Source organism: Eumetopias jubatus, unplaced genomic scaffold (genome assembly GCF_037043125.1).
Source record: "Eumetopias jubatus isolate StellerSeaLion01/CBP00866 unplaced genomic scaffold, mEumJub1_p1.0 scaffold_10, whole genome shotgun sequence".
Taxonomy (NCBI): domain Eukaryota; kingdom Metazoa; phylum Chordata; class Mammalia; order Carnivora; family Otariidae; genus Eumetopias; species Eumetopias jubatus.
Window position 1 is genome coordinate 32,850,693 of NW_028274816.1, and position 25,828 is coordinate 32,876,520.

The 25,828-nt window shown below is 40.8% G+C and overlaps 1 protein-coding gene across 1 annotated transcript in view; it reads right to left on the reverse strand.

Moving 5' to 3' along the window:
* Positions 1–25,104, reverse strand: part of CDYL2 (chromodomain Y like 2) — a 153,518-nt gene extending 128,414 nt beyond the window's left edge. Inside the window, exon 1 of the mRNA XM_088027504.1 lies at positions 24,877–25,104. Coding sequence (XP_087883630.1) covers positions 24,877–24,900 — 24 coding nt within the window. The 5' untranslated portion in view covers positions 24,901–25,104. The remainder of the gene's footprint in view (positions 1–24,876) is intronic.
* Between the last annotated feature and the right edge of the window lie 724 nt (positions 25,105–25,828).

Below are 25,828 nucleotides of genomic sequence, written 5' to 3' on the forward strand. Positions count from 1 at the left end.
TATCAATAAAAGCTAATAAAAGTTCCTTAAATAAGACACAATATTTAAAAATCTATAAAAACAAATATAAAACCCTTGGTTATTCCAACAAAAACTGGTTAAAAGTTTACACACCAGACAACCACTACAAATTCTGTTTCATGGGGAGCGTGGGTGGCTCAGTCAGCTAAGCATCTGACTCTTGATTTCGGCTCAGGTCATGATCTCAGGGTCATGGGATCAAGTCCTGCATCAGGCTCCGTGCTTGGGGCCTGCCTGGCATGGAGCCTGCTTAAGATTCTCTCTCTCCCTCTCCCTCTGCCCCTTCCCTTGCTCGCATGCTCTCTAAATAAATAAATAAATAAATAAATAAATAAATAAATAAATAAATAAAATCTTTAAAACTTTTTTTAAATTGTTTCATTCTTGACAAAACAGAAGAACAAAATAATTTAAAACTACTTTCCCTATTTGTAATTTTGCTCCTTTTGAATTTTGTGCCATGAGTGTGTTTTACCTTAACTAAAAATGAATAAAATTTTCAAATAACTAAATAAATGAATGTATAAAAAATACTTAGAAGGAAGTCTAAGAATCTGGGCATCTCCAACATTTCATCTGAAATTATTTCCTGAAGAACACTCTTTATTATTTCCTTCAGGAAGAAGCTGATAACAAATTATCCTTATTTTTGTTCATCTGAAAAATCTTTATTTCACATTGATTCTTGCAGGATTTTTTCTATTGAGTGGAGAATTATCAGGTTGCAGTGATTTCTTTTAACAGATTAAAGATGCCATTCCATTGTCTTCTGGATGGCATGGTGCTTATTGGGATACCTGAATTTATGGAGTTGATATTTTTCATCAATTTAGGGGAATGCCCAACCCTCCTCTCTCCCTCCCTGCTCTTCATCTTCCTTCTAGCATTCCATTTGAAATCATATTAAACCTTTTCACTGCAACTTCTTTGTCTTTTAATCATTGTTTTCCATTTCGTTTTTGTTATATTCCAAAGTCACCTTCCAATCCACTAATTATTTAATCATCTGTGTCTAATTTGTCTTAAAATTCTTCCACTGAGGACTTAATTTTGGGTACTGTATTTTTTAGTTCTAGAAAGCTGTTTTTCAGTTTCCATTTCTTTGTGGAAATTTTCAGTGTTCTCTTTTAGCTCCTTGAACATACTAAGCATAGTTATTTTAAAGTCTTTGTCTGACATTTCAACATCTTGAGCCCCTGTAATTCTGCTTGTACTGTCTGGTATTTCTTCCAGTTCTCACAAATGTTGTCTTCTCTCCCCTTGTGTCTGTTTATCTTTGATTGTGTTCTTGGAATTGTATTTGGAAAAAAAATGTTTGCAGAATTAAACTGAGGCATGGAATGATTTTACTTCCTCTAGATTGGAGATGGAAGACAGGCATCAGCTGTGATGAAGATGACTTTGAACTGCCAGAAAGTGGTATAAGGACTTCCTTTTGTTCCATTTGTTCTCAAAAAAACTAAACTAATCTCTCTTAAGGCCCACAAGCTTTCTTTGGATTGGTCTTAGCCCTCCCTAAACAAGTCAGGCTGGGAACACAACAGCATCTAAGACATAAGAGCACATATTGGAACATAAAGATTTCTAAGACCTCTGCATTATCTGAGGAGAGTGTAACTGCCAATTAACATTAGAATTTAAGTCAAATGTGTATGTTGTAATCTCTAAAGTAACTACTTAAAGAAAAGGAAAAATAATGGGGGGAAATGGAATAATAAAATTTTCTTAATCAATAAAAAGACAAGAAGGAAAATAAAAAGGAATGTAAATAGGACAAAGAACAAGCCCAGGAAATGGTAGTTTTAAGCCTAAATATATGCATAATTGTATTAAATACAAATGGTTTAAATATTCCCATAAAGTTTATCTGATTGGGGTATTTTTCATACTAACTATATGCCATATACAAAGACACATCTAAAACATTTGAATACAGAAAAGCTACAAGTAAAATGATGGATAAAGAAATGCCATGCCAACATTATTGAAAGAATATGCTGTGTTTCTACTAATATCAGACAAGGTATTCTTTAAAACAGAAAGCTTTGCTAGAGTTAAGGGGGATTCCTTTATAACGGTAAAAAGATCAGTTTCCTAGTACTATATAAAAAGTATAAATCTGTATGCACCTGGTTTTATAAACTCAAAATATATACTGTAAAAATTGACAAATCCATATCAAAATACAAATGTGATAAAATTACAAGGAGAAATAGACATATCCACAATCAGAATAGAAATTTTCATACACTCCTCTCAATAACTGATAGAACAAGCAGACCAAAAATTCAACAAGGCTAAATATTTGAAAATACAATTAATAATCTCGACACAAAGGACATACATAGAATGCTGTACCCCAAAAATTGCAGAATATGACTGCTTTAACACATACGAAACAGAAAGAGTAGCCACAAAATAAGTGAGTAAGGCAAGGGTCAACATTAAAACATGACAATATCATTCGATGAGAAACAATCAACAAAACTAAAAGACAACCTACTGAATGGGAGAAGATATTTGCAAATGACGTATCTGATAAAGGGTTAGTATCCAAAACATAAAGAATTTATACAACTCAACACCCCAAAACACAAATAATCCTATTACAAATGGGCAGAAAAACAGACATTTCTCCCAAGAAGACATACAAATGGCCAACAGATACATGAAAAGATGCTCAACATCACCCATCAGGGAAATGCAAATCAAAACTACAATAAGATATCACCTTGTACCTGTTAAAATGTCTAAAATCCAAAACACAAGAAACAAACAAGTGTTGATGGGGATGTGGAGAAAAAAAGAACCCTTGTATACTGTTAGTGGAAATGCAAACTGATGCAGCCACTCTGGAAAACAGTACAGTGGTTCCTCAAAAAGTTAAAAATAGAACCACCTTATGATCCAGTAATCACACTACTGGGTATTTACCCAAAGAATACAAAATTACTAATTCAAAGGGATACATGCATTCCAATGTTTATAGCAGCATTACCTACAATAGCCAAATTATGGAAACCACTTGAGTGTCCATCAACTGATGGATGGATTAAAAAGATATGGTATATATATATATGTGTGTGTGTGTGTGTGTGTGTGTGTGTGTGTGTGTGTGTGTGTATATAATAGAATATTGCCCAGCCATAAAAAAGAATGAAATCTTGCCATTTGCAACAACATGGATGGATTTAGAGAGTATAATGCTAAACAAAATAAGAGAAAGACAAATATCATATGATTCCACTTATATGTGGAATTTAAGAAACAAAACAAATGAACAAAGGAAAAAGAGAGAGGCAAACCAAGAAACAGACTCTTGTTTTTTAATTTTGTTTATTTATTTGAGAGAGAGAGAGCATGAGAAGGGGGAGGGTCAGAGGGAGAAGCCAACTCCCTGCTGAGCAGGGAGCCTGATGCAGGACTCGATCCTGGGACTCCAGGATCGTGACCTGAGCTGAAGGCAGTCACTTAACCAACTGAGCCACCCAGGCGCCTGAAACAGACTCTTAACTATAAAGAATTGATGGTTACCAGAGGGGAGGTTAGTGGGGGGATGGCTGATGGAGATCAAGGAGTACACTGGTTGTGATGAGCACCCGGTATGTATGTTAGTGTTGAATCATTATATTGTACACCTGAGATTTATGTAATATTGTATGCTAACTATACTGAAATTAAAATAAAAAACTTAATAAGAAAAAAAGTGTGAATATCAGAATATGTTCTCTAACAGTACAATTAATCCAAAGCTCAATAAAGAGAACTAAAAAATCATCATGTTTGGAAATTAAGAAATATACTTCTAAATCAAAAGGGAAATTATAAAATGTTTTGAACATTTTATGTTCAAACAAAACATTTCATGTTTTGAACATGAATATGAAAATATTACATACTAAAACATATGGGCTATGGCTACACTAATCCTTAAATAAAATTGATATACTTAGGGGGAAAGGTAGGCTGAAATTTAATGAACTAACAACCATGTTAAGCATTTTTTAACAAAAAAAATTTGTTTTAACAAAAAAGAAAAACAAAGAAAAAGTAGAAGGGAGAAAATAAAGATAAAAGCAAAAATAAATAAAATAGAAAACATAAAGTAGAAAAATCCACAAAGCTAACAGTGAGCCAAAATGTTAAAAAAAAAAAAAATTAAACCACTGACAAGAATAATCAGGAAAAAAAGGAGAAAAGGGATAAATATAAGCAGTCTCAGGAATGAAAAAGGGAAAATCACTATACAGCTTAAAAAAGTAAAAGAATATTAAGAATGAATTTTATGCACATGGGACTTCCAGGGGCTGACAGCATTGTATAAGATGAAAACCTGATGACAATGAGACAGGTATTCACCTTATAATACACTAAGGCACATATCTATAACTTTGGCAATTAATAAATAAATATTTAAATAAATGGATAAAATAGACCAAAAAAATGAAAACAGAAAGAAATCAAAAGAGACCAAGACAAAGCAGAACTAATTCAACAGATACTTAATGCATGTTCCTATGTATCACTCACTGGACTAGGTGACAGGATCATACAACAGTGAGACAAACTTCTTTCCCTCATGAACTTTCGAGGAGACAGAAAAAACCAACAGTCACGCAAATAAATTCCAAACATAATAAGTCCTATGAAAAAAATAAAGAGAAGATACTAGAATATATACAAGAAAACCTAATCTGGCCTTAGATATGAAGGAAGATTTCCTATAGAAAGAGACATCTGAAATAAAAGTCAAAAAATGAATATAAATTAACACGTGTAGTAGGACGAGAACATTCCAGGCAAAGACTGAAGAGTATTTTGAACAGTTCATAAGATGAAACATGATACAAGCAAGGTCAGTAGGAAGGTCAGAAAGGACAAAGCACAAAAGCCAAAGGTAAGATTAATAAGATACTGGCAGAGGCCACAATAGTAAGGATAGGAAGCACAACAGCTGGATTTATCAGAACATTAAACAAACAAGCAAAAAAAATCACCACCAAGTAGAACTTATTCTAAGATAAAAAGGGTTAGCATTAAGAAATTTGTTGTAAATTGGGGCACCTGGGTGGCTCAGTCGGTTAAGCGTCTGCTCAGGTCATGATCCCAGGATCCTGGGATCCAGTCCCATGTCGGGCTCCCTGCTCAGTGGGGAGTCTGCTTCTCCCTCTGCCCCTCCCCTTGCTTGTGCTCGCACTCTCTCTCTTTCTCTCTCCCGCTCTCTCTCTCTCTCAAATAAATAAATAAAGTCTATTTTTTTTAAAAAAAGGAAATTTGTTGTAAATTATATCAAGTACTCAAAAGAGGAAGATTTAATTAAACAGAAAGAAAACTTTTCTATAATAGAAAATTATAATATGTTCAAGGATTCAGAAGACTTTTCCAGGGGCGCCTGGGTGGCTCAGTTGGTTGGGCATCTGCCTTTGGCTCAGGTCATGATCCCATGGTCCTGGGATGGAGCCCCACATCAGGGTCCCTGCTCATTGAGGAGCCCACTTCTCAACCTCTCCATCCACCTCTCCCCCTGCTTGTGTGCTCTCTCTCTCTCTCTCTGTCAAATAAATTTAAAAAAAGGCTTTTCCATGCATTCTTCCCATCTGAAAGAGCCACTTGAGAAAATACTCCAACATCATGAAACACAAGTCCAAGAAAAAAGAAAATTCGAAATATATAAAAGAGTAATAAGTGAGAAGATAAGTAAATTTATATTTAAATCTAAAGAGTTGCTGATAATTTAACTATTATACTTAAGGAAATGTTAAAAATGTAATACTAAGAAAGTAGGTACAGTATAACACAATAGTAACAACAGTCTGTATATAACATTAAAATAAAATAATTAAATTAAAAGACAGTAGAGGGGTTGAGTAGAAGGATAACAAAGAGTGACTAAGTTGCTTACCTCGCTCGAGGGAGATTATAACAATTGTTTACTCCTAGACACTACTAGAAAAAGTAGTTTCAAATATGTTTGTTAAGAATTTAAAGACAATCATTACAAAGGTAAGAGGCATATATATAACTACCAGAACACTAAAAAAAAAAAAAAAGATGGGGCACCTGGGTAGTTCAGTCAGTTAAGCAACCAACTCTTGATTTCAGTTCAAATCATACCTCAAGGTCCTGAGATCAAGCCCTGGGACAGGCTCTGGCCTCAGCATGGGAGTTTGCCTGAGGTCCTCTCCCTCTGCACCTCCCCCCACTTGCACTTGCTCTTTCTCTCTAAAATAATAAAAAATAAATCTTTTAAAAAAAAGAAATGTCACAAAATAATCAATCCCAAGAAAAAGAAAACAAAAAAGCATGATAAACAGAAGTATGATGTCAAATTTTTTCAAATGTATCAGTATTCACAATAAATATTACCCATATGCATTGACATGGAAACCTATCCAATACATCTGCAAGGAGACCTTGAGAGTTCCAAGCTGCATCTCATGACAAAATCAATAAGGTTCTAAGCAACTTACCTGCTATAATTAATCAGCTTTATTTACTATGTATATATCTTAATTATCAATACATATTTATTTATATAATATCGATCCCAAATTTTGTGCTCTCTAAAAACTACACATTTTTCCAATATCAATAAAATACTGATCTCATATTAAGTCACAAAAAATTCAGTAACACTGCAAAAAGAAGTGAAATATACATCTTAACCTCCAACCATAATGCATAAAAACTTGAAGTTAAAAACAAAAAAAGAGAATCAAAAGGATAATATTAATTTGACCATATGGAAATTATAAAACACTCTCCTAAATAACTCTTGGGTAAAAGAGCAAATAGCAACTGAAAATACATTGTACTTAGGGAAAAAAAAAATGAATTAGAAGACATCATAAGACTTCTGTAGTTAAGACCGGACTCTGGAAAAAATTCATAGCTATAAATGTTTTCGTTTCTTATTTTCGATTATCAAATGTGAAAATAAGTAAGTTAAATATTCAACTCAAGTAGCTAGAAAATTAGAAACAAATGAAGCCTAAAGAAAACATAAATATTTTCGTATGATCTAGTAAAGGTGAATATTTGAGTACACTAGGACTCAGGAATTCTGCATCAAAGTATTTACCATGGATAATCTCTGGTGTGGATGCACCAGGAGACAGCTACCAAAAATATTCACAGCAACACTCTTTGTAATAGCAAAGCATGAAAATAAAACAAGAAACTGAAGTAAGTCCAAATGTCCATCCATAATAGAATAGATAAAAGAATTCCATACATTTGTTTATCTTATATTTGTATATTACATACTAAGTATTGTATTTTAATAGATTTCTGCATTTATATCTATAAATATATATACTCGTAAGTTCTTACAGAGAAACATTATACTCCAGTAAAAAATGAAATACACTAACATGGATAAATCTCAAAAGCGTAATACTGAGCAAAAAGCAAGATACACAAGAATTCATACAATTTGATTCCAATTCTATAAGATTCAAAACCAGGGAAATTCAAGCCACGTAAATTTTAGGGATGCAAAATTGTTGTAAAACTGTACAGAAAATAAAGGAAATAATCACAAATTCAGAATAGTTGCCTCTTGGGAGAGAGGGATGGGCATACACTGAGAAAGGAGCACCAAGAGGGCTGAAAATATATCCTATTTTTAAAAGTATGTGGTTAGTACACTCATGATTAATATTATTAAATTATACATATACACTATGTACATTTTTGTTGGCATATTATAGTTCATAAATAAAAGTAGAAAAGGTAAATAGATGAAGGAATAAATAATGATAAATTAGAAACTGACTAATGTAAAGCAGAAAATAGTAAAATGGGAAAAATAAAGCTTAATTAAGGGTTGATTTTATGGAAAAAATTCAATGTAAGAGACAAACTGCTGGTAACCTCAAAAACAGGAAAAAGCAGGAAAGCACGAAGCTACAACCTTAGGCAGAGAAGAGCATCACCAAGTATATGAAAGAGATATTTCGAAAACATAAAGCTATTTACACCTCTTCAAATAAATGTTAAAATAGAGACAATAATGAATGGTATTCTTACTAAATATAAATTACCAAAAATTACTCAAGAAGAGGACATATGAAAAAATATCAACAATGGAAAATACTATCAAAAATTGTCTCCAAAAATATTCCAGACACAGAAAATACCGTAACCAAGTTAGTTTTTTCAAAAAACACTCAAGAGAAAGCTTAATTGGCATGTTGTATAAACTATTCTTGAAAACAGAGGAAAAAATAAAAGGTTAATTAATTACTTGCATTTACCAGCATTATCCTGACATTAAAATTTGACTAAATTGGTACACACACAAAAAGAAACCAAAGACCAACCACATTTCTGAATATTAATGCTAAAATTCTAAACACACATAGCAACTGGCCAAACTTCGCAAAATATTAAAATTTAAAAAAGCACTGGCACCAAGGGTGTTTCTTTCAAAATACGGAAAGTTAGCCTCAGGAAACTGCAATTACTAAATTACAGCAAGTTTATGATAGAAAGATTATATGATCACCTCAGTAAGCATGAAAAAATCACCTAATAAAGTATAACACCCCTTCATTGTTAAAAAGAAAACAGTTAACGAGGTATAGGAACTTTAATTAACAGCAAACATACTATCTACCTTTTATCAACAGGCACTGCCTTAATTAATGGTGAAACAAAGGGTAGTTTTATTAAATCAGAAGGAAGAAACAAGACACAAATCCTAACTATTGAACCATTATATAGTGCTTTCTGAAAATTCTGGCTAACAAAGTAAGAGTAGAAAAATACATAAAGGGTCTGTCTAACAGAAAGAACAGGTTAAGAGGGGCGCCTGGGTGGCTGAGTTGGGTAAGCATCTGCCTTGGGCTGAGGTTGTGATCTGGGGATCATGGGACGGAGCCCCCGTCAGGCTCCCTGCTCAATGGGGAGTCTGCTTCTCCCTCTCCCTCTGCTCCTCCCCCCCCCAACCTCCCTCATGCTTGCTCTCTCTCTCTCAAATAAATGAATAAAATCTTAAAAAAAAAAAAGAACAGGTAAGATAATTTGGGGATTATGTGACCAGAATTCCAGGAAGAACTGAATGAAATATATTAGATTGATAAGAATTCAGAAGGTAAATAGTTAAAAACAAATATCCTAAAAAATTATGCTTCTAATATATAAACAATAATAAATTATATATAAAACCCTATTCACAAAAGCAACAACAATTTCAACTACCTAATAATACATTTAGGATCTGTATCAAGAAAACTAGAAAGCTTTGCTAAAAAAAGAGGTTTAATAAACGGAGAGAAATTGGTTCTTAAACGAGAAGACTCAAACTCACAAAGATGACAACTCTCCCCAAAGTGATCCATAAATCTAGTGCAATTAAAGGAAGAAGCTCATCTGGATTTTATTTGGGAACTTTATCAATTGAAATTATCAAAAACATTTTGAGAAAAGAATAATGAAAGTGGACTCCTATTACCAAACAATAAAATGGTTTCTAAATGCACAATAACTAAAACTGTATGCAAGAGAATGCCTGTAAATATATTCCTATTTACTTACTATCTGCAATAATTTCATAAAAGATAAACCTGGCATTTCAAATCAGAGGGAGAACAATGAATTGTCCCATAAATAGTGTTGAAACAACAGATTAGGGGCGCCTGGGTGGCTCAGTCATTAAGCATCTGCCTTCGGCTCAGGTCATGGTCCCAGGGTCCTGGGATCGAGCCCTGCCATCGGGCTCCCTGCTCAGTGGAGAGCCTGCTTCTCCCTCTCCCACTCCCCCTGCTTGTGTTCCCTCTCTCTCTGTGTCTCTCTCTGTCAAAGAAATAAAATCTTTAAAAAACAAACAAACAAACAAACAACAGATTAGCCATGGCATTGACCATATCCCTACTTCACGCCACACAGCAAAATAAGTTAGTGTACAAAAAGTATCTCATAAAAGAAACAGAAGGGACTACAGATCAACGGCTACATGCTTCAGCACAAGGAAGACCTTTTCCCTACTTCAAGGAAGGAAAGGCGGAAGTAAAGAAGGAAGGACGGAAGTTGGAAGGATAGAGACAAGAAGGAATCTTAAATACATACATATTTCATCTAGTAGGAGCATTTAAGTTACTCTCCTTATAAAAAAAAAATCACAACAGGCAAAAATAACAACTAACCAGAAAGAAAAAAAAAATATTTTTGGTTAATGTATGTTATAGACAATGATTAAATTGTTTTTAAATCTTTATAAATCAAGAAGAAATGAAAAACACCTCTCAAATTGCATTTTTTAACAATAATACCAGTAATGCTAAGAGCCCACTAAAATAAACATGCCCAGTTACTGCTGGAAATATCTTTTCTGGATGGCAAGCACGTCCTTTCTGGAGAGCAACTGGCAGTATTAGCAGAAGTCTTTATAAAAGGCATACTCACTGAACTTCCCCATCTAGGAATTTATCATAAGGAAGTATCAGCAACAAATACAAAGATTTTGACTTAAAATACTGAAAATTTAAAAACAAAGCATGCGTAGAATCTAATAGACTACAAGGTAACCAATTACATGGTATAGCATACTGATATTATGTTATAGGATACTACTAAATAAAAGAAATACTTACATTGTCTAAAAGAGTTGCATAATGCTTTGTAGAGTATGGCCATAATTTTATATTTTGTAGTTATCATATATTGGATATATGATAAGGAATTTTGATATTTCTTATGTAAGTAGAAAAAATCAGAAGGCTATCCATCTATGTTAACAGTAGACTGCTAAATAAAAGAATTGTGAGCTATTTTTTCTTTTTTGCTTTTTCTATTTTTTTTAAAGATTTTATTTTATTTATTTGAGAGAGAGAACACAAGAGGGGATAAGGTCAGAGGGAGAAGCAGACTCCCCGCTGAGCAGGGAGCATGATGCGGGACTCAATCCCGAGACTCCAGGAACATGACCTGAGTCAAAGGCAGTCGCTTAACCAATTGAGCCACCCAGGCACCCTGCTTTTTCTATTTTTTAAAACTTTTTGACAGTGAGTACGTATTTGCTTTATAATCTTATTTTTTAATGTATTAAAAAAACATATAACGAGGAGAAGGAACGGAGTTAAGATAGTTGAGAAAAAGACTATATGTCTTTACTGTAGCTGATTTCAAACCTCCAGACCCAAACTTATTATAATCCGAGGACCTGAAAATCTTCCAAAGAAAGTTGTAGAAGTATGACTGGCAATTTTTTTTAATACTGAAAAATAAGAATTGCATGCATAAAAGAAACACATACCCTGATTTTCCTGTTCTACAAACTTCTAACATAAGAGCTTTCTGTGAATTCTTGGTAAAAATCCTAAAACTGTTTTGTTTTTTGTTTTTTTTTGAAGTCAGTTGTAGATAGGTCTACATTTAAGTACAGCAATGATCTAGCAACACCAACATGGAACCACAACAAGCAGGAATATTTTCTGGTTCCTTTTGTTCTCAATGCATTAAGAACCTACCCATGCCTGGGATTCTGTGCCAAGCACAGTACCTGACAAGCTAGGGCAGCAGTGCCCCCAAGTAACAAAAGGAGAGATTTTGGAAGGGAAACCATGGGCATTTTATAATTTAACAAGAGAGAAGTAGTGGTCCTCCCAGAAGACCTAGTTTAAATCTTGGTTCTACCATCTGGTAGCTGTGAGTCTCAGTTTCCGAATCATTAATGGGGATAATGAAACTAGTACCCCATCCCATAAGAAGTACTAAAGGAGATAATGCCAAGAATTTACATAGTGTCTGGCATATAGTAAAAACTCAATGAATGCCATTATTACTGTTTTTACTCTTAAGATCATTTTATGCAAGCATCACAGGAAGGTGCACTTCAATAACCTCTTTATGCATCAGCCAGGATCAGAGATTAGATTTCTTCAAAAGACATGCCGATTCATGACGTCAAGCAAATGGGATTACACGAGCTTCCCCGAAATACCATAATATCATAGACATGGTCATACAAGAGCGGGAGGGTCGGGGGTAATAAAACAGAAATGCCTCATGATATCAAAGGCTTTGCCATCTCTTCCATGTGTGATAACCGAGGCAAGAAAACAATCTACAACTTCCTACATAGTACCAAAATACACATCAATTCAGAGAGAAAATTAGCTCTATCATTTGAAGAAGGTCCATATGCGTTTGCATCCCCAAGGCAGCCACTGTGTGGTTCTCTTCCTCTTCCTAGTAACTACAAGACCCTTACCAAAGTCTGTTTCACAGATCTCCAGGTGTACCATAGTCTTCAGAGTGAATGCGGTTTTAGGTGGCAACACGGACAAGCAAGTACAGCAACATAAACATCAAGACACTAAAATCTTATCCATTCACCTTTTAACCAGTAGAAGTTCACAAATAAGTTTGGGATTCCAGGAAAAGTTTAGACATCAAGTGTTTCCCATAATGTCAAGGCCTGTGGTATCAGCTGGTGAAGTGGGTCCTGACCCCATTCTTCATCAACAAGAGAATTAAACAAGACTCAAGGCTGTGTTGAGCCTCGCTGGCCTCCCTTACTAAGCCTTGCATAAGAAAGCAATAATGACGTCAAGATTTTCAAGGCAACTCTCCGGAAGAGTCCAGCAAAATACTGTCTGTCTCATGTGTGATACACTCAGATTTTAGTGAAGGCAAATAGCCAGTTTTAGCTAGGTTTTCTCCTTCAATAGAGTAAAAGAGGTCCTCGCTTTTGATCCCTTCTCGGAGATGTTGGTGAAAGACTAAGCAGATGACTTAAAAACTTCCCCCCAACCCCAAGACTTAGCAATCCTTTGACTACAAGACTGCATTAGCTTTACTGATAATACAAAGCCAAACACTGACCATGAGTTTTGCTTATAAGAAACCAAAGTCCACTGATCAACTGATCAATGAAAGACATAGAAAAAAGACTTGAGAGTTATATGCCCTTAGGAAAACTGAAAGACCGACAGTCCAAACTTCATGCAAAACAGACGGTCAAGATCAGTGTCAATTTTTACGTAAATGGGAGTTCTGAATATATTCATTCCTTCATTACAGATTGCTTTTTGCGTCCTGCACTGGGCTGGGTGCTAAAGCTGGAACAAGACAGAGAGAATACCTGCCCTCCCCCAAAAAAAACTTACAACCTGGTAGGAGACTTAGAAAATAAGATGATAAATTACAACATACTGAAGTGAGTACTATAATGAGGGAAGAATGGGGTCCTCCAGGAGCCCAAAGAAAACCCTTGATGAGCCAGGGAAGGTTTGCCAAGAGTAACATCTAAACTGAGACAGAAAGGATGAGCAGGGTTTAAGGAAGCAAAAAGGTGGCAGGGTTGGTAACAGAGAGTGCCCCAGTCATTTGGAAAGGTACAAATAAAAGAGAGTGTGTGGAACATTCCAGGAACCAAGAGCAAATCTCTGGACAGCATACAGCGGTAAGCAGAGAACCAGCAGGAGGTGAGATATGGCAACCCTGGTATTTTAGAGAGTTCCTCACGAGTACAGTATGGAGAAAAACTGGACTAGATGCACAGGTATCAGCTGAGAGGTTTTGGAGTGACCCAAGTTGTGGGAGTTGCCTCCTGAATTCAAGTGGGGAGAGAGAATATGAAGGGAAAAGGTCAGATTTGGGAAATACGCAGGATGCTGATCCAACAGAACATACAGGGTGTCTGGGCAACACAAAGGAGGCCGTATTTCTAGCTGTGGGACTGATGGACAGAGGTACTACTGAGGCCAGGAACTCAGAAGGAGAAGAAGTGAGATTTACATAGGAGCTCCACTTTGGATATTCTGAGTGTAAAGAGTCCGCGTGGAGTAAGAGGGGTAGCCCTGGAGTTGAGAGGGAAAACCCAGGCAAGTGTCAGAGACTTGGAAATCATCCATCCAGTCACTCATCACAATGAGAGAGAAGAACCTTGGGTCAAAACTCTAAGAATCTCCAAAGTTTAAGAAACAGGCAGCAGAAAGTGAGGACACAGAGGCAACTCAGGAGTGGGCGAATCAGTCAAGGAAAATGTTTCAAGAGTAAGGGATGGAGACCCAGCAGAAATGACAGCATGTGAACTACTTCCCTGCATGCAATGCTGTGCTACATGCCAAATGGAAAAACAAAGGAGTCACAAGCACAATCCTAACACATGGCCGGTCTGTCAGTACTCAAGACCCAGGCTGCCCCAAGGAGCTGGCAAGTGACAAATGATGTCTTCAAGCGAGGCACCAAAAACCTAAAATACAAGCAAGGTGACAGATGTGTATGCTGGAGGACTCAGAGCAGGACTCACCAATCAGTGAAATCAGCTTACCAATCGGCTCACCAATCAAAATGGCAAGAATGGATGGTGCAGTGGATCATATGTACTACACTCAGGTCCCCTTGTCAGGGTCTATGTGCCCATCCCCTCAGCTTCTGGGAATATCTCTGCCGCAGAAGGTTCAAAGATGTGGCCCTCGAAGGGAACTGTCCTGCCCAAGAATACACTCCCCACCTCTCCCCACCCCACTGTGGGACAGCCTGCTAGCAGTGACTGGATGATATAGGCAGATGAGGACCCAGTTCCCTGCCCTCAATGTAGGACATTTCTGAAGTGCTATCCCAGATCCAGAGCCTTCCATAGCATCAGGTGAGACCTCAGTTGTGACCTCACTGCAGGTCAGCTTCTCCATCTGTCCCACCTTGCCTTCCTCACTTCCTTACACGTGTTTCTCCAGAGAGCCTTCAGTATACCCTCTAGATAGAACTCTCCATTTCCTCCAAATCAAAACCTCAATGAGATACCACCTCACACCAGTCAGAATGGCTAAAATTAAGAAGTCAGGAAATGACAGATGTTGGCGGGGATGCGGAGAAAGGGGAACCCTCCTACACTGTCAGTGGGAATGCAAGCTGGTGCAGCCACTCTGGAAAACAGTATGGAGGTTCCTCACACAGTTGAAAATAGAGCTACCGTACGATCCAGCAATTGCACTACTGGGTATTTACCCCAAAGATACAAATGTAGGGATCCGAAGGGGTACGTGCACCCCGATGTTTATAGCAGCAATGTCCACAATAGCCAAACTGTGGAAAGAGCCAAGATGTCCATCGACAGATGGATGGATAAAGAAGATGTGGTCTATATACACAATGGAATATTATGCGGCCATCAAAAGGAATGAGATCTTGCCATTTGCCACGACGTGGATGGAACTGGAGGGTGTTACGCTGAGTGAAATAAGTCAATCAGAGAAAGACATGTATCCTATGACCTCACTGATAGGAGGAATTCTTAATCTCAGGAAACAAACTGAGTGTTGCTGGAGTGGTGGGGGGTGGGAGGGATGGGGTGGCTGGGTGATAGACATTGGGGAGGGTATGTGCTATGGAGAGTGCTGTGAATTGTGCAGGACTGTTGAATCACAGATCTGTACTTCTGAAACAAATAATGTCACATATGTTAAGAAAAAAGAAAAAGAAGAAGATAGCAGGAGGGGAAGAATGAAGGGGAGTAAGTCGGAGGGGGAGACGAACCATGAGAGACGATGGACTCTGAAAAACAAACTGAGGTTTCTAGAGGGGAGGGGGGTGGGGGGATGGGTTAGCCTGGTGACGGGTATTAAAGAGGGCACGATCTGCGTGGAGCACTGGGTGTTATGCACAAACAATGACTCATGGAACCCTACATCAAAAACTAATGATGTAATGTATGGTGATTAACATAATAAATAAATAAAAATAAATAAATAAATAAAAATAAAAGCAAAAAATAGCAAAAAAAAGAATTCTCCATTTCCGAGTTTGGGTCCAGGCAGCTCAACCTAAAATGGATGGTGTATATCAAACTAGACCAAGTCACTAAGGCTAGAGCAGAGCTATGAGGCAGAACTGCAAGGGGCAGAGGCAGCTGTGAAGCACAGTTTTGTGTGTGTTGGTGTGAAAGGGGCTCTGTCACATGCCAGATTCAGAGAACGGTCACTCTCAATCCAGTCATCACTCATCATGAGGGACAATGCCTTAAATGTTTGAACTTGCTTTAAGGGACTTTCATTACCTAATAAATTTATACAAGATCTGGTGGAAGGCAAAATGGAATCTTGAATGTCAAGGACAATCTGAAGGAATCATCTTAGAGTAAAACCCTACAGGAAGTAGTAAAGGAAGCTCACTCACGAGAAAGGCAAGGTGGCCTAAGAGAAAAGGTTTCAAACATTTTCACTCACTCATTCAACAAATATTTAATGAAAAGCTACCATGTACCCAGTAGAGGGTCACGAGTTAGGAATGCCATCATGACTAATACAGACATGGTCCTGCCCTCGTAGAGTTTAGGGCCTTGCAGAAAATGCTGGAACTTAGCTATGGAACCCTTTACCTAATCAAAAATGGTTCTGGGAAACCTAACACATAAACTCAAATACGTGCAATAATTTCTTAGTGTAGATGTCTATTATAAGTTTAACTTACGCCACTTTTTTAGCACTGAGCTAATTCATGAGAGCAATAATGCCTATTTTGATTAATAATGAAATTTTTCAGTGAGGTCCAAGACTGTTAGCTGTCTTCCTGCTACAGCCTCAACAATTTATTTCTGCATTTGGTTTGCTTGTAAATAAGAAAACAATCTTTAATTTGCTAAGAAAAGTGGTTGTAATTGGTATCAGGTTTGGCTTGCTTTGTTTTTATGATCTTGTATTGTAATCTCAGGGTATTCTGCATTCTAACAGATCCTGAAGTCTGAAAGAAGAAACGAAGGAAATGTTTGTTTTGTGGCTGACCCTCTAACACATAACAACTACTGATATTCCTTCTCTCAAATTAAAAAAGGGCAGAATGACCTAGAACTCTCAATAAACCACCCACACTCTCTGTTACATAATATAAGGAGGCAAAGCATTAGATGGTCAGTTATCACACAATGATTATTACACCATGTCTAGAACATTCAGTAACCACCATCATCTGAACCTTGAGTAGTTTTTAATTAAGTGGGGTGCACTGTGCTGTAAAGCATATTTGCCTATATAATTGTACGTGAGGAGCTATAAACAGGTCTGAATTTTTTTAAGAACACTGCAGACCTACAACGTTGCTAAAACAGTGCATTTCCCAGAAGTTCAAATATATGTCCAGAGATGGCAAGAAAAGCTCTATTCTGAGGTCTACTCACAAAAAATAGTTGACCTGGCTGTTCCTTTTAATGTACTGAACACTCCAATGTGTTAAAAGTGTGGTATATAACCATATGTGGGTGTTAGGCCTTTGTCACATTCTGAACAACAGCTTAGAAGACATTTGTGGCTGCAGCCTCAGCATCTGGTATGGTTCTAGGCACAACATTGACAAATAATAAATCCTTGATTGATGGATTATTAAACAAATGACTATTTTTTTAAAGAAAATTCAAACCCAGACTTTGTATAAGTTCCATGGCTTGTTAGTAAGGCCCGCTGAAACGTAATTTTTAAAACACTGGACTAGAAGACAAGGAAATGAAAATCAGAGAGGAAAACTCCCTGGTCAAGAAACTGAGAATAGGGTGGTGGCCCCTTGGTCGGGAAATTCCTAGCATGGCAGTGTGTGCCATGCTCAGGAGCAAGCCCTGTGGGCCAGAACACTAAGGCCTGGCAGGGTTCCTGAAGCTCTTCACACATGCAGACAAACAAGATGATGACACTCCCTACTAAGTGAGGTTTATTTGAAGAAGTAACAGGCACAATCGCACAATCAGAGGGAGAGATTTCAAAAACAGAAGAGATCTCCCTGTACAGCACAGGCCATCCAGGTTCAAAAAACCTAAAGGACACATCTAGGAGCATGCTGTTTTCAAGTGGTAGAGGGTGGACCAGAAACCTGGCTGTAACGGTCAGGATTCAGTCAAGGAAGCAGAACCACTAGGATATATACATTAAGAGATAGACTGTAAGGAATTCGCTTATGTGGGGGGCGAGGGGGGGGTGGCTAGGCCAGTCCAAAGTCCACAGCGCAGGTCATTAGGGAGAGCAAGCTGGAACTCTTCCCAACAGCACCTGCTATCCACAGGTGGAATTTTTTCTTCTTCAGGTAAGCCTCAGTTCTGACTGAATCAGGCCCACCAAGATTATCTAGACTATCTCCCTTAAATTCAACTGATTATGGACTTTAATCACATCTACAAAACAGCCTCACAACAAGACCTACATTGGCGTTTGACAGAACAGCTAAGTTGACACCTAAAACACTCTCATGCCCTTTTATCTATAGCCCCATGGTGATCTGTCCACCATCCCTCTCCTCCCAGAAAAATGCTGGTATGACAAACCCTTAATGAAGAAATTTATCTCCTTGTCCTCAATTTAGCAAGATCTTTTCATTGACCAAGATCTTTAGAGACGTTCTGTATCACCACATTATATATGTTCTACTTTTTTCTCCAGCTAAAATTACTGAAGATGCCAGACCCCACTGTCATAGGTCAGCAGGAGAGGGGTTTGTAGGGTTTACGGAAAATCCCTTCTTCACAAATGCAAGTCCCACAACCCGCTGTCTACATGACAGTTGTTATCAAGTCATCCAAAGTAGCAGAGCCATGTGCAGAACCAAGGGAATGGAGATGGCTGATCCATTCTCCCACTTCGCCCCTGGATATCACATTCACTCTCTCTACACAATCACGCCCAAGATTCTTAAAAGTGCTGCCCACAGATGATGTCTCTGCATCCACATTCCCCACACCCCCTTGCTCATCATCATACTGCAATCAGGCCCTCCCTTACCCACCAACACACTATGGAACAGATGCTCCCTAAGGTTACCAATGACTTCCTGGTTATTAAATCCAAAGGACACTGTAGACTACACCTTCTTTCTTGAAATACTGTTTCCCACGCCTTCCATAACAGCAGAGCCTCTTGTTTTTCCTTCTGTCTTCCTATTCCTTAGAAATCTGATATCACTTCTTTCTTTTCTTCCATCCTTTAAATGTCTGCTTTCTCCATTATTCCATCACTGGACCCTCCTCATGTTTACACCTGGTCCTTCAGCTTTAATTATGATCTATACACTAATGATTCCCAATCGCCCGTGCCAGGTGCTCCTTCTGAGCTTCAGGCTCACATGGCTACTGCTGTGGACCTCTATACCCGGATGTTCTACAAACACTCTGAACTCACTGTCCTTTCCACCACCCCACTGCTTTCAATTAATTCTTCTTCCTGGGCTCTCCATCTCCATGACTGGCTCCACTAGCCACCTAATGGACCAAAACAAAAATCAACTCCTCAACTCCTGCCTTTATCCTGCCTATTATCCCTCAACTCCTGCCCTTCTCTCAATTTGAGGGGATGAGGGGTGGGTACAGCTCATTTTCTTACACTCCTCCATGGCCAGCACCTCTCCTAAGAAGCCTTCCACTCCCCCCAAGGCTGGATTCCCCCCCATCATCCCAGAGAACCCCATCTTCCCCTGTATTAACACTTTTCCCATTGCACTATAAACTGCATATTTTTTTTTTTTTAGATTTTATTTATTTATTTGAGAGACAGTGAAAGTGAGAGAGATCACTGTGGGAGAGGGAGAAGCAGTCCCACAGTCCCAATGTGGGACTCGATCCCAGGACCCTGGGATCATGACCTGAGCTGAAGGCAGATGTTTAACCAACTGAGCCACCCAGGTGCCCAAACTGCATATTTTCTTAACTATATCTCTACTAGACTATGGACTTATGGAAAATACAATCTCATCTTTTCCCTAGTGACTGGCATATATTTGGGTTCTAGTAATATATAATGAACAAATCAAAGATGGTGCTATGAATTCAGCCATATCTATACCTTTCTTCACCATCCAAGAGACACAGAAAGACCTGTAACTTTGGAATCTAAATGTGTGTCTCTAATACTTAAGATCTTAGATAATTACCATGTCTGAACCATTCCTTAGCAATTGGTCAGATTGCAAGGAGCTGTATAAACCCCTTTCAAGGACAGTTTAAGCCCCTGAAGAAATGATCTTCGCAATGAAGAATAAGTTGACATAAAAGTCTATCTGAAAATAAGCTGATATCTACCCACAGGGGATAATTTAAAATAACTTTCAAAAGACAGGAGAATCATAGTTCCATTCAATACTCACCAGGTGCCTACTACGTGCCAAGGAATCAATCCAACTCAACCAATATATTCTCTTTGAAGATATCTGTTTCTTCAAATACTGGTACAGAGAAGATATATCACTGACCGTCTACTCGGCTACTACACGTTTGACAGGAATTACCTCGGGTATAACTGGCAAATAGGGAAATGATGTCAGTATAACAAGTAAGTTGTATTGATTCTTATGTTGTTTCCTAGCTTGTTAATATTCTGAAGCAATCTAGCAATGCACACTCACAAAGAAACAGAAAGACTTAATGATACATGAAGACCTTGGAACAAAGCTGAAAATGCACTCCGGTGCCTTCCTTTAACACGAGTGGTAGCAGATTATGGCTTCCAGAACCACTATGCTTTCCACTAGGTTAACCTGCCTGGTGAAGTTGCAAGTTGCAGATGAAGAAGCTATGAAAACATTTCTCCCAATAAAGAAGAATGAAGAGGCCTATGCCCTAGGCCAGATGTAATTTTGATGAAAATGGTGTCTATTAGAAACAAATGCCCCCTGCGATCTACAGAGAGGAGGCATGAGCCCAAAATTCCCTCTTACAAAATTCCGTAAGTTTTCAACAGTCTGCCTCAATCCCATTTTTCCCATTAACCCATATTTTCCCATATTTTTAGAGTGTGATTTTGCAGAATACAAAGGCAGGATGCCCACGTTCATCATTGTAGCAGAGTCGATTTTTAACGAAAGTAAACTTCTTTCAACAAAACTAAAATTACCCTATTATTATTGTTATTTATCTTATTGGGAATGAAAGGAAGGCAGTATTTTCATACGCACACACACAAACATACACATAATCACACACACATATATATATTAGAGATGGATGGATGCATGCATGTTTGTCATTCCTCCCCCAAAAAAAGACATATGGCACATTTCATTCTTTTAAGAAAGAACTCTGGGGTGTATAAGTAAACTGTTGACAAACACACAAGGAACTATCCCTGTCAAGTCCATCTTAGCTACAGATTTTGACTGTAGCTGACAGATTTAGACTGACTTTGTCTACAGATATACAGCATTCTCTTTGAACAATTTTGCCAAAGAAGGAGAGAGAGACCTCCTCCACAATTGTCAACTCATCACAAGGGAGAGGGGTGTTAAACACCACCCAACAGTCACATGGAAAGCCACATGGTTGAAGCTTAGTTGCATTCAATCCTTCTAATGAGTAACAGTCTGAGTCTCTGGAAAGGGACTCAGCCACACTTCCTTCCAGAGAGAACTGAGAACCACCCAGACACATGGTGTTACCACCACTGAGTGATCACAAGCTGGGGAGGAAAAGAGTACAGAAGGTAAACACTCAATACAAGGATAACAAAGGCCAGCCAGCGAACTTTATAAACCCTTAATTCGGTCTTCTGTTCCCTGATTCTGTCAATGAGTATTTGAACGTGCAAGGAGCTAGGGACACAGCGAGGGACTAGACAAGAGAACTGGGCTCCTTATTCTCTGATTATGTCTTCCTGATACCCAAACATCTTAGTGAATGATCAGCTATATTCCTGGGGTTGCCAACGCTAAGGCTTGCGGGAGCCACGTAAGTAATGTAAGGATGGGTACGTGGTAATAGGGAGCAATTGAGACAAGGACGAAATAGAGACGACAAGTACCATCTAAAGATACTCAAATCCATTCTTCTTCTCTACCATGGAAGGCAAAGCAAAATACACAGAGAGCCCAGACCTGCTCACAGACTGCCACTTTATGACACTTATATCTAGCAGAATGTAGACCAGAGCATCTGAATGAGAATTTCATTTGGTATCCAGATGCCTGACTCTAAGATCAGCCAATATTTAAGATGACCTTTCTGTAAGTGATGACTATAATACACCACAAGAGGATAAGAACTCTTCTATAGGGGAAACAAAGAACCACCTTATCAAGATCCAAAATTTTGGAAAGGGAGCTTGATTCTGTATTTCCTCATTGTGACTGAAGAGTGCCATTACAGAAAGTTTTTACTTTCTGACATTTTCTAAATCATATCTATTCCTTAAAAAAAAAAAAAAGCTATCTGAGGAAGGTTTACTCTTTACAGTTATCTAAAGCACCAATGGGAATATGAAGAATCTCTATAACCCAAATTGTATCTTCACTATAAAGGGTCAAGGATAGTGTCAGTAGACACACAGGTAAAATACACCAATTACAAATATCATTGTTCTCAGCCCACTTCAAGGTATGGTTTCTTGGTTAGAGGTTATAAGAAGCCATCTTTATATACTTAAATATAATATTTAATCAATGTAATACCATAATTAAGAGTAAGATCAGTTTTCTTCTTTTTTGTCTTTCAAGGTCAATATACTAGACATTCCAAGATCTGTCCTTAAATCAACATCCTATTTTTTACACACATAATTTTAGTTAGAAATATATATGCTAATGTACATTTCTCAGCACTTAATTGTTTTTAAAGCTAAATTTGGACAACAAATTAAATTCTTCAGTATACGTTATGTAATGTAGACACAGCCCATAAAAATGTTAACATTGGTTATATTCTCATAATGCAAGTTAGCTCTTTTAGTAATGACGATGCAAATAATCAGCTATGGGAAAACTATTTTACATCTAGTACAATTACCTACTATCACATAAGTAATTATTATTATTGTCCTGTTTATCAAACTCCAGTAAGAACTCTTGAGGTGCTAAGATAGTTCCATGGCCAGTGTGAAAATTCCCCTTAACATATTAAGATTACCAATGTTAAGGAGGATAGTTTCAGGTGAACATTAAAAAAGAAATTATCCCCAGAAGGTTCATAAGTTCCAAACTTCAAAGGCAGAAATACTGACAGCTCCTGATACAGCCTTTTAATACCTTCACAATGCACCCAGGCAACGTGAGCAGCTCTAGGTTGACTCAGTATCAACGGGCAGAAAAATCCACACTGCTCAGGAGATGAGCTTTGCCCCTGAAGAATGTCTACTCTTGACCAATGTCCTAACAGTGCTGGTTATACTTGGAAAAGCTCAATCAGACCTCCCATTTTACTGTGCTTCAACTTTTGGTTTCAGACATTGTCCGCCATCTTGAAACAGACCTAAGTGCTTGCATGACACATTGGCCATGATCTGTCAAAGTTCTTCATCAGATTTCTACCGAACTTCACCTTCCTTATTAGCATAAGGATGAGGAAGGCAGTAGGGTTGAGGTCAATTTGCAGCATTCTTTCAAGCAGTGCTAAGATCACACCTATCTGTCCTATCTGAGCCCACTGGTTAGTAGTGTCCATGACTGGGCCTCACCAAGTCCAGCATCATCTGAAAGACCGCAGTCACACAGGACGCCAAGACGCTAACTTGCCTGTTTTCCATTCTTCTCTCACCACAGCCAGCAAATCTATCATCTGAAAAGCTTCAGCCGCCCAGAGGGCCCACAGGAAAAATCTCAGGGTAGGTGAATCACCCCTACAGTCTCTTGTGGGTGAATCACCCCTGCAGTTTCTAACCTATTAGGTTAATTCCACCCCTTCAGGGTGCTCATCTCAATTTAGTCAGGAGCCTTGAGAAGCAGGGCTAGTGTTCGCGGACTTATTTATTTAGGGAGAGCAGGTCCAGGCCGAGCGCTGATACTGGTTTCTTGGAGGATCAGTGGGCCTTCTGGTTGAAGATGGCTGGTCTCTTAGCTTCCGTACTCTGACCCTCAGCTTGGGGCCAACACCGTTTTGGAGGCATTCGTCCCAGGGAGTGGGGCTTGTTTCTCGTTTTGTCCACTTGTCGGGAACCCAAAAGCTGGAACAGTTGTGTCCAGAGTTAGCTACAACCTAGCTCCGGGAGGCCAAGGCTATTCCTCCATTGTTTCACAGATGCCAGACTAACATCTTCCTTGACCACTTTTAAGACGCTTTCAAAGTCTCCAAGGCTGGCCGCTACCTGGGTGGACCTGGGTGGACCTGGAGACAGGTATCCATTGAGGGTGACGCAGAGTGTCGGGAGCAGGGCTGACATCCCAGGTCCTCCAGCAACATGTTACCACCCACCTCCGACTTCCATGTTCTCCTCCCTTCCACACCGGGCCCTCTGCAGCGCCCCCTTTCGCCCCCAGCGAGCACGACACCCGCAAGGACCGCCCCCCCGCCCCGGCCTGGAGGGCTTCCGAGCCGGTGGCGGGGGCAGCAGGTGGGGGGAGGGAGGCGGCGGCCCGGTGGCCCCGGGGATCGGTTTGGCGGGTGTCTCCCGAACCCCAACCCGAATGCCCTCCTCGCAGTCTCCCTCCATCCCCCCCCGGACCCCGCCTCGCCGGGGCTGGGCTCCGCTCCCACGCCCGCCCCCCTCCTCTCCCGCGCCCCCGGCCCAGCCCGGGCCGCGCACCCCCCGCCCCGCACCCTCGCCGGTCGCCGCGCGGCCCCCCGCGTTCCCGGCACGTCCGGCGCCGACTTTTACCTGTACTTTCTGCACTCGAGGCGGCTCGTCGGGCGAGAAACACCTCCCCGGGACCGCTACCTCCCCCGCCCCGGCTCCGCCCGGCTTCCTCCTTCCCCTCCAAGGCCGCAAAGTAGATGGAGTAAGAGAGTGTGTGTGCGAGAGAAAGAGAAAGAGGGAGCGGGCGCGGGCGCCGCGGGAGGGCGGGCGGGCGGGAGGCGCGCCCGGCCCCCGCCGCCCTCCGGCCGCCGCCGCCGCCGCCGCGGGCTCGGCAACTCCGGCTCGCGCCCGGCCCCGGCCCCGGCCCGGTCCCGGCCGCCCGCCGCCCGCCGCTGCCCGCCGCCCGCGGGCCGGGGCCGGCCGCGCCCCCGCGTCCCCGTACCTCGTAAAGGTCCCCAGAAGCCATGCCAGGCTGCGGAACTTGGCTCGCCGGGTGTGCGCGTCTGCTCGCTCGCGCCCTCCGTGCGTGTGCGCGAGGGGGCCAGTGTGCGCGTGTGTGTGCGCGCGTGTGTGTGTGAGTGTGTGTGTGGTGTGTTGAGTAAACTGTGTTTTTGCAGAATGACAGGCTTGGGGGCTGCCTATGCGCAGAATCAGAGCGGGCGGCGGCGGGGCTGGCGTAACCGGCAGCGGCGGCGGCGGCGGCGGCGGCGGCACGAGCGCGGGCAGCAGCGACGGCCGCGCAGCGCGCCCGGGAGGCACCGACGAGGCCCGAGCGCTGCGGCCCCCGCGACCCGGCGACCCGGCGACCCGGCGGCGGTGGCTGCAGCGGGCAACGGCTCGCCCCGGCGCCGCCTGCAGGAAGCCGCCCCGCGCCCGCCGCCGGCCCGGACGCTGCTGCCACTGGGCGAGTCCCCGCCCCCCGGGAGCCCGGCCCGGCCCCCGGGGAGGGGGGGGCGGGGGCGGCTGCCCGGCCGCGCCCCGGGGGACCGGTCCCGGAGCCGTGGAGCGCTCGGGCCCGCCCCGCCGCCCCGGGCCGGCTCCGGAGGCGGCGGCGGGGCCCCCCCGGGGTGGCGGGCCAGGTGCCCGCCGGGCGCACCCGGCCCGGGGCAGCGAAGGGGCGGCCGGGGAGGCAGGTAGAAAGCTGCCGTGGCAGGTCCCAGGGAAGGGGCCCCAGCTGGGCTCAGCCAGCCCGGGGCCTCGCCTCTTCCACCCCCTACCCCCACCCAACCCAGGGAGGGAGTGGGCGCTGTACTAGGAGACCTGGCCCCTCGGGGCTGCGCAGCCCCTCCCTGGCTGCATAGCCCCTCCCTCCAGTCTGGTTTGTAAGACGTGGAGGCCCCGGGGAGGAGGAAAGACGTGGCCCAAGCAGAGGCCCCAACACGGCACCCCATTAA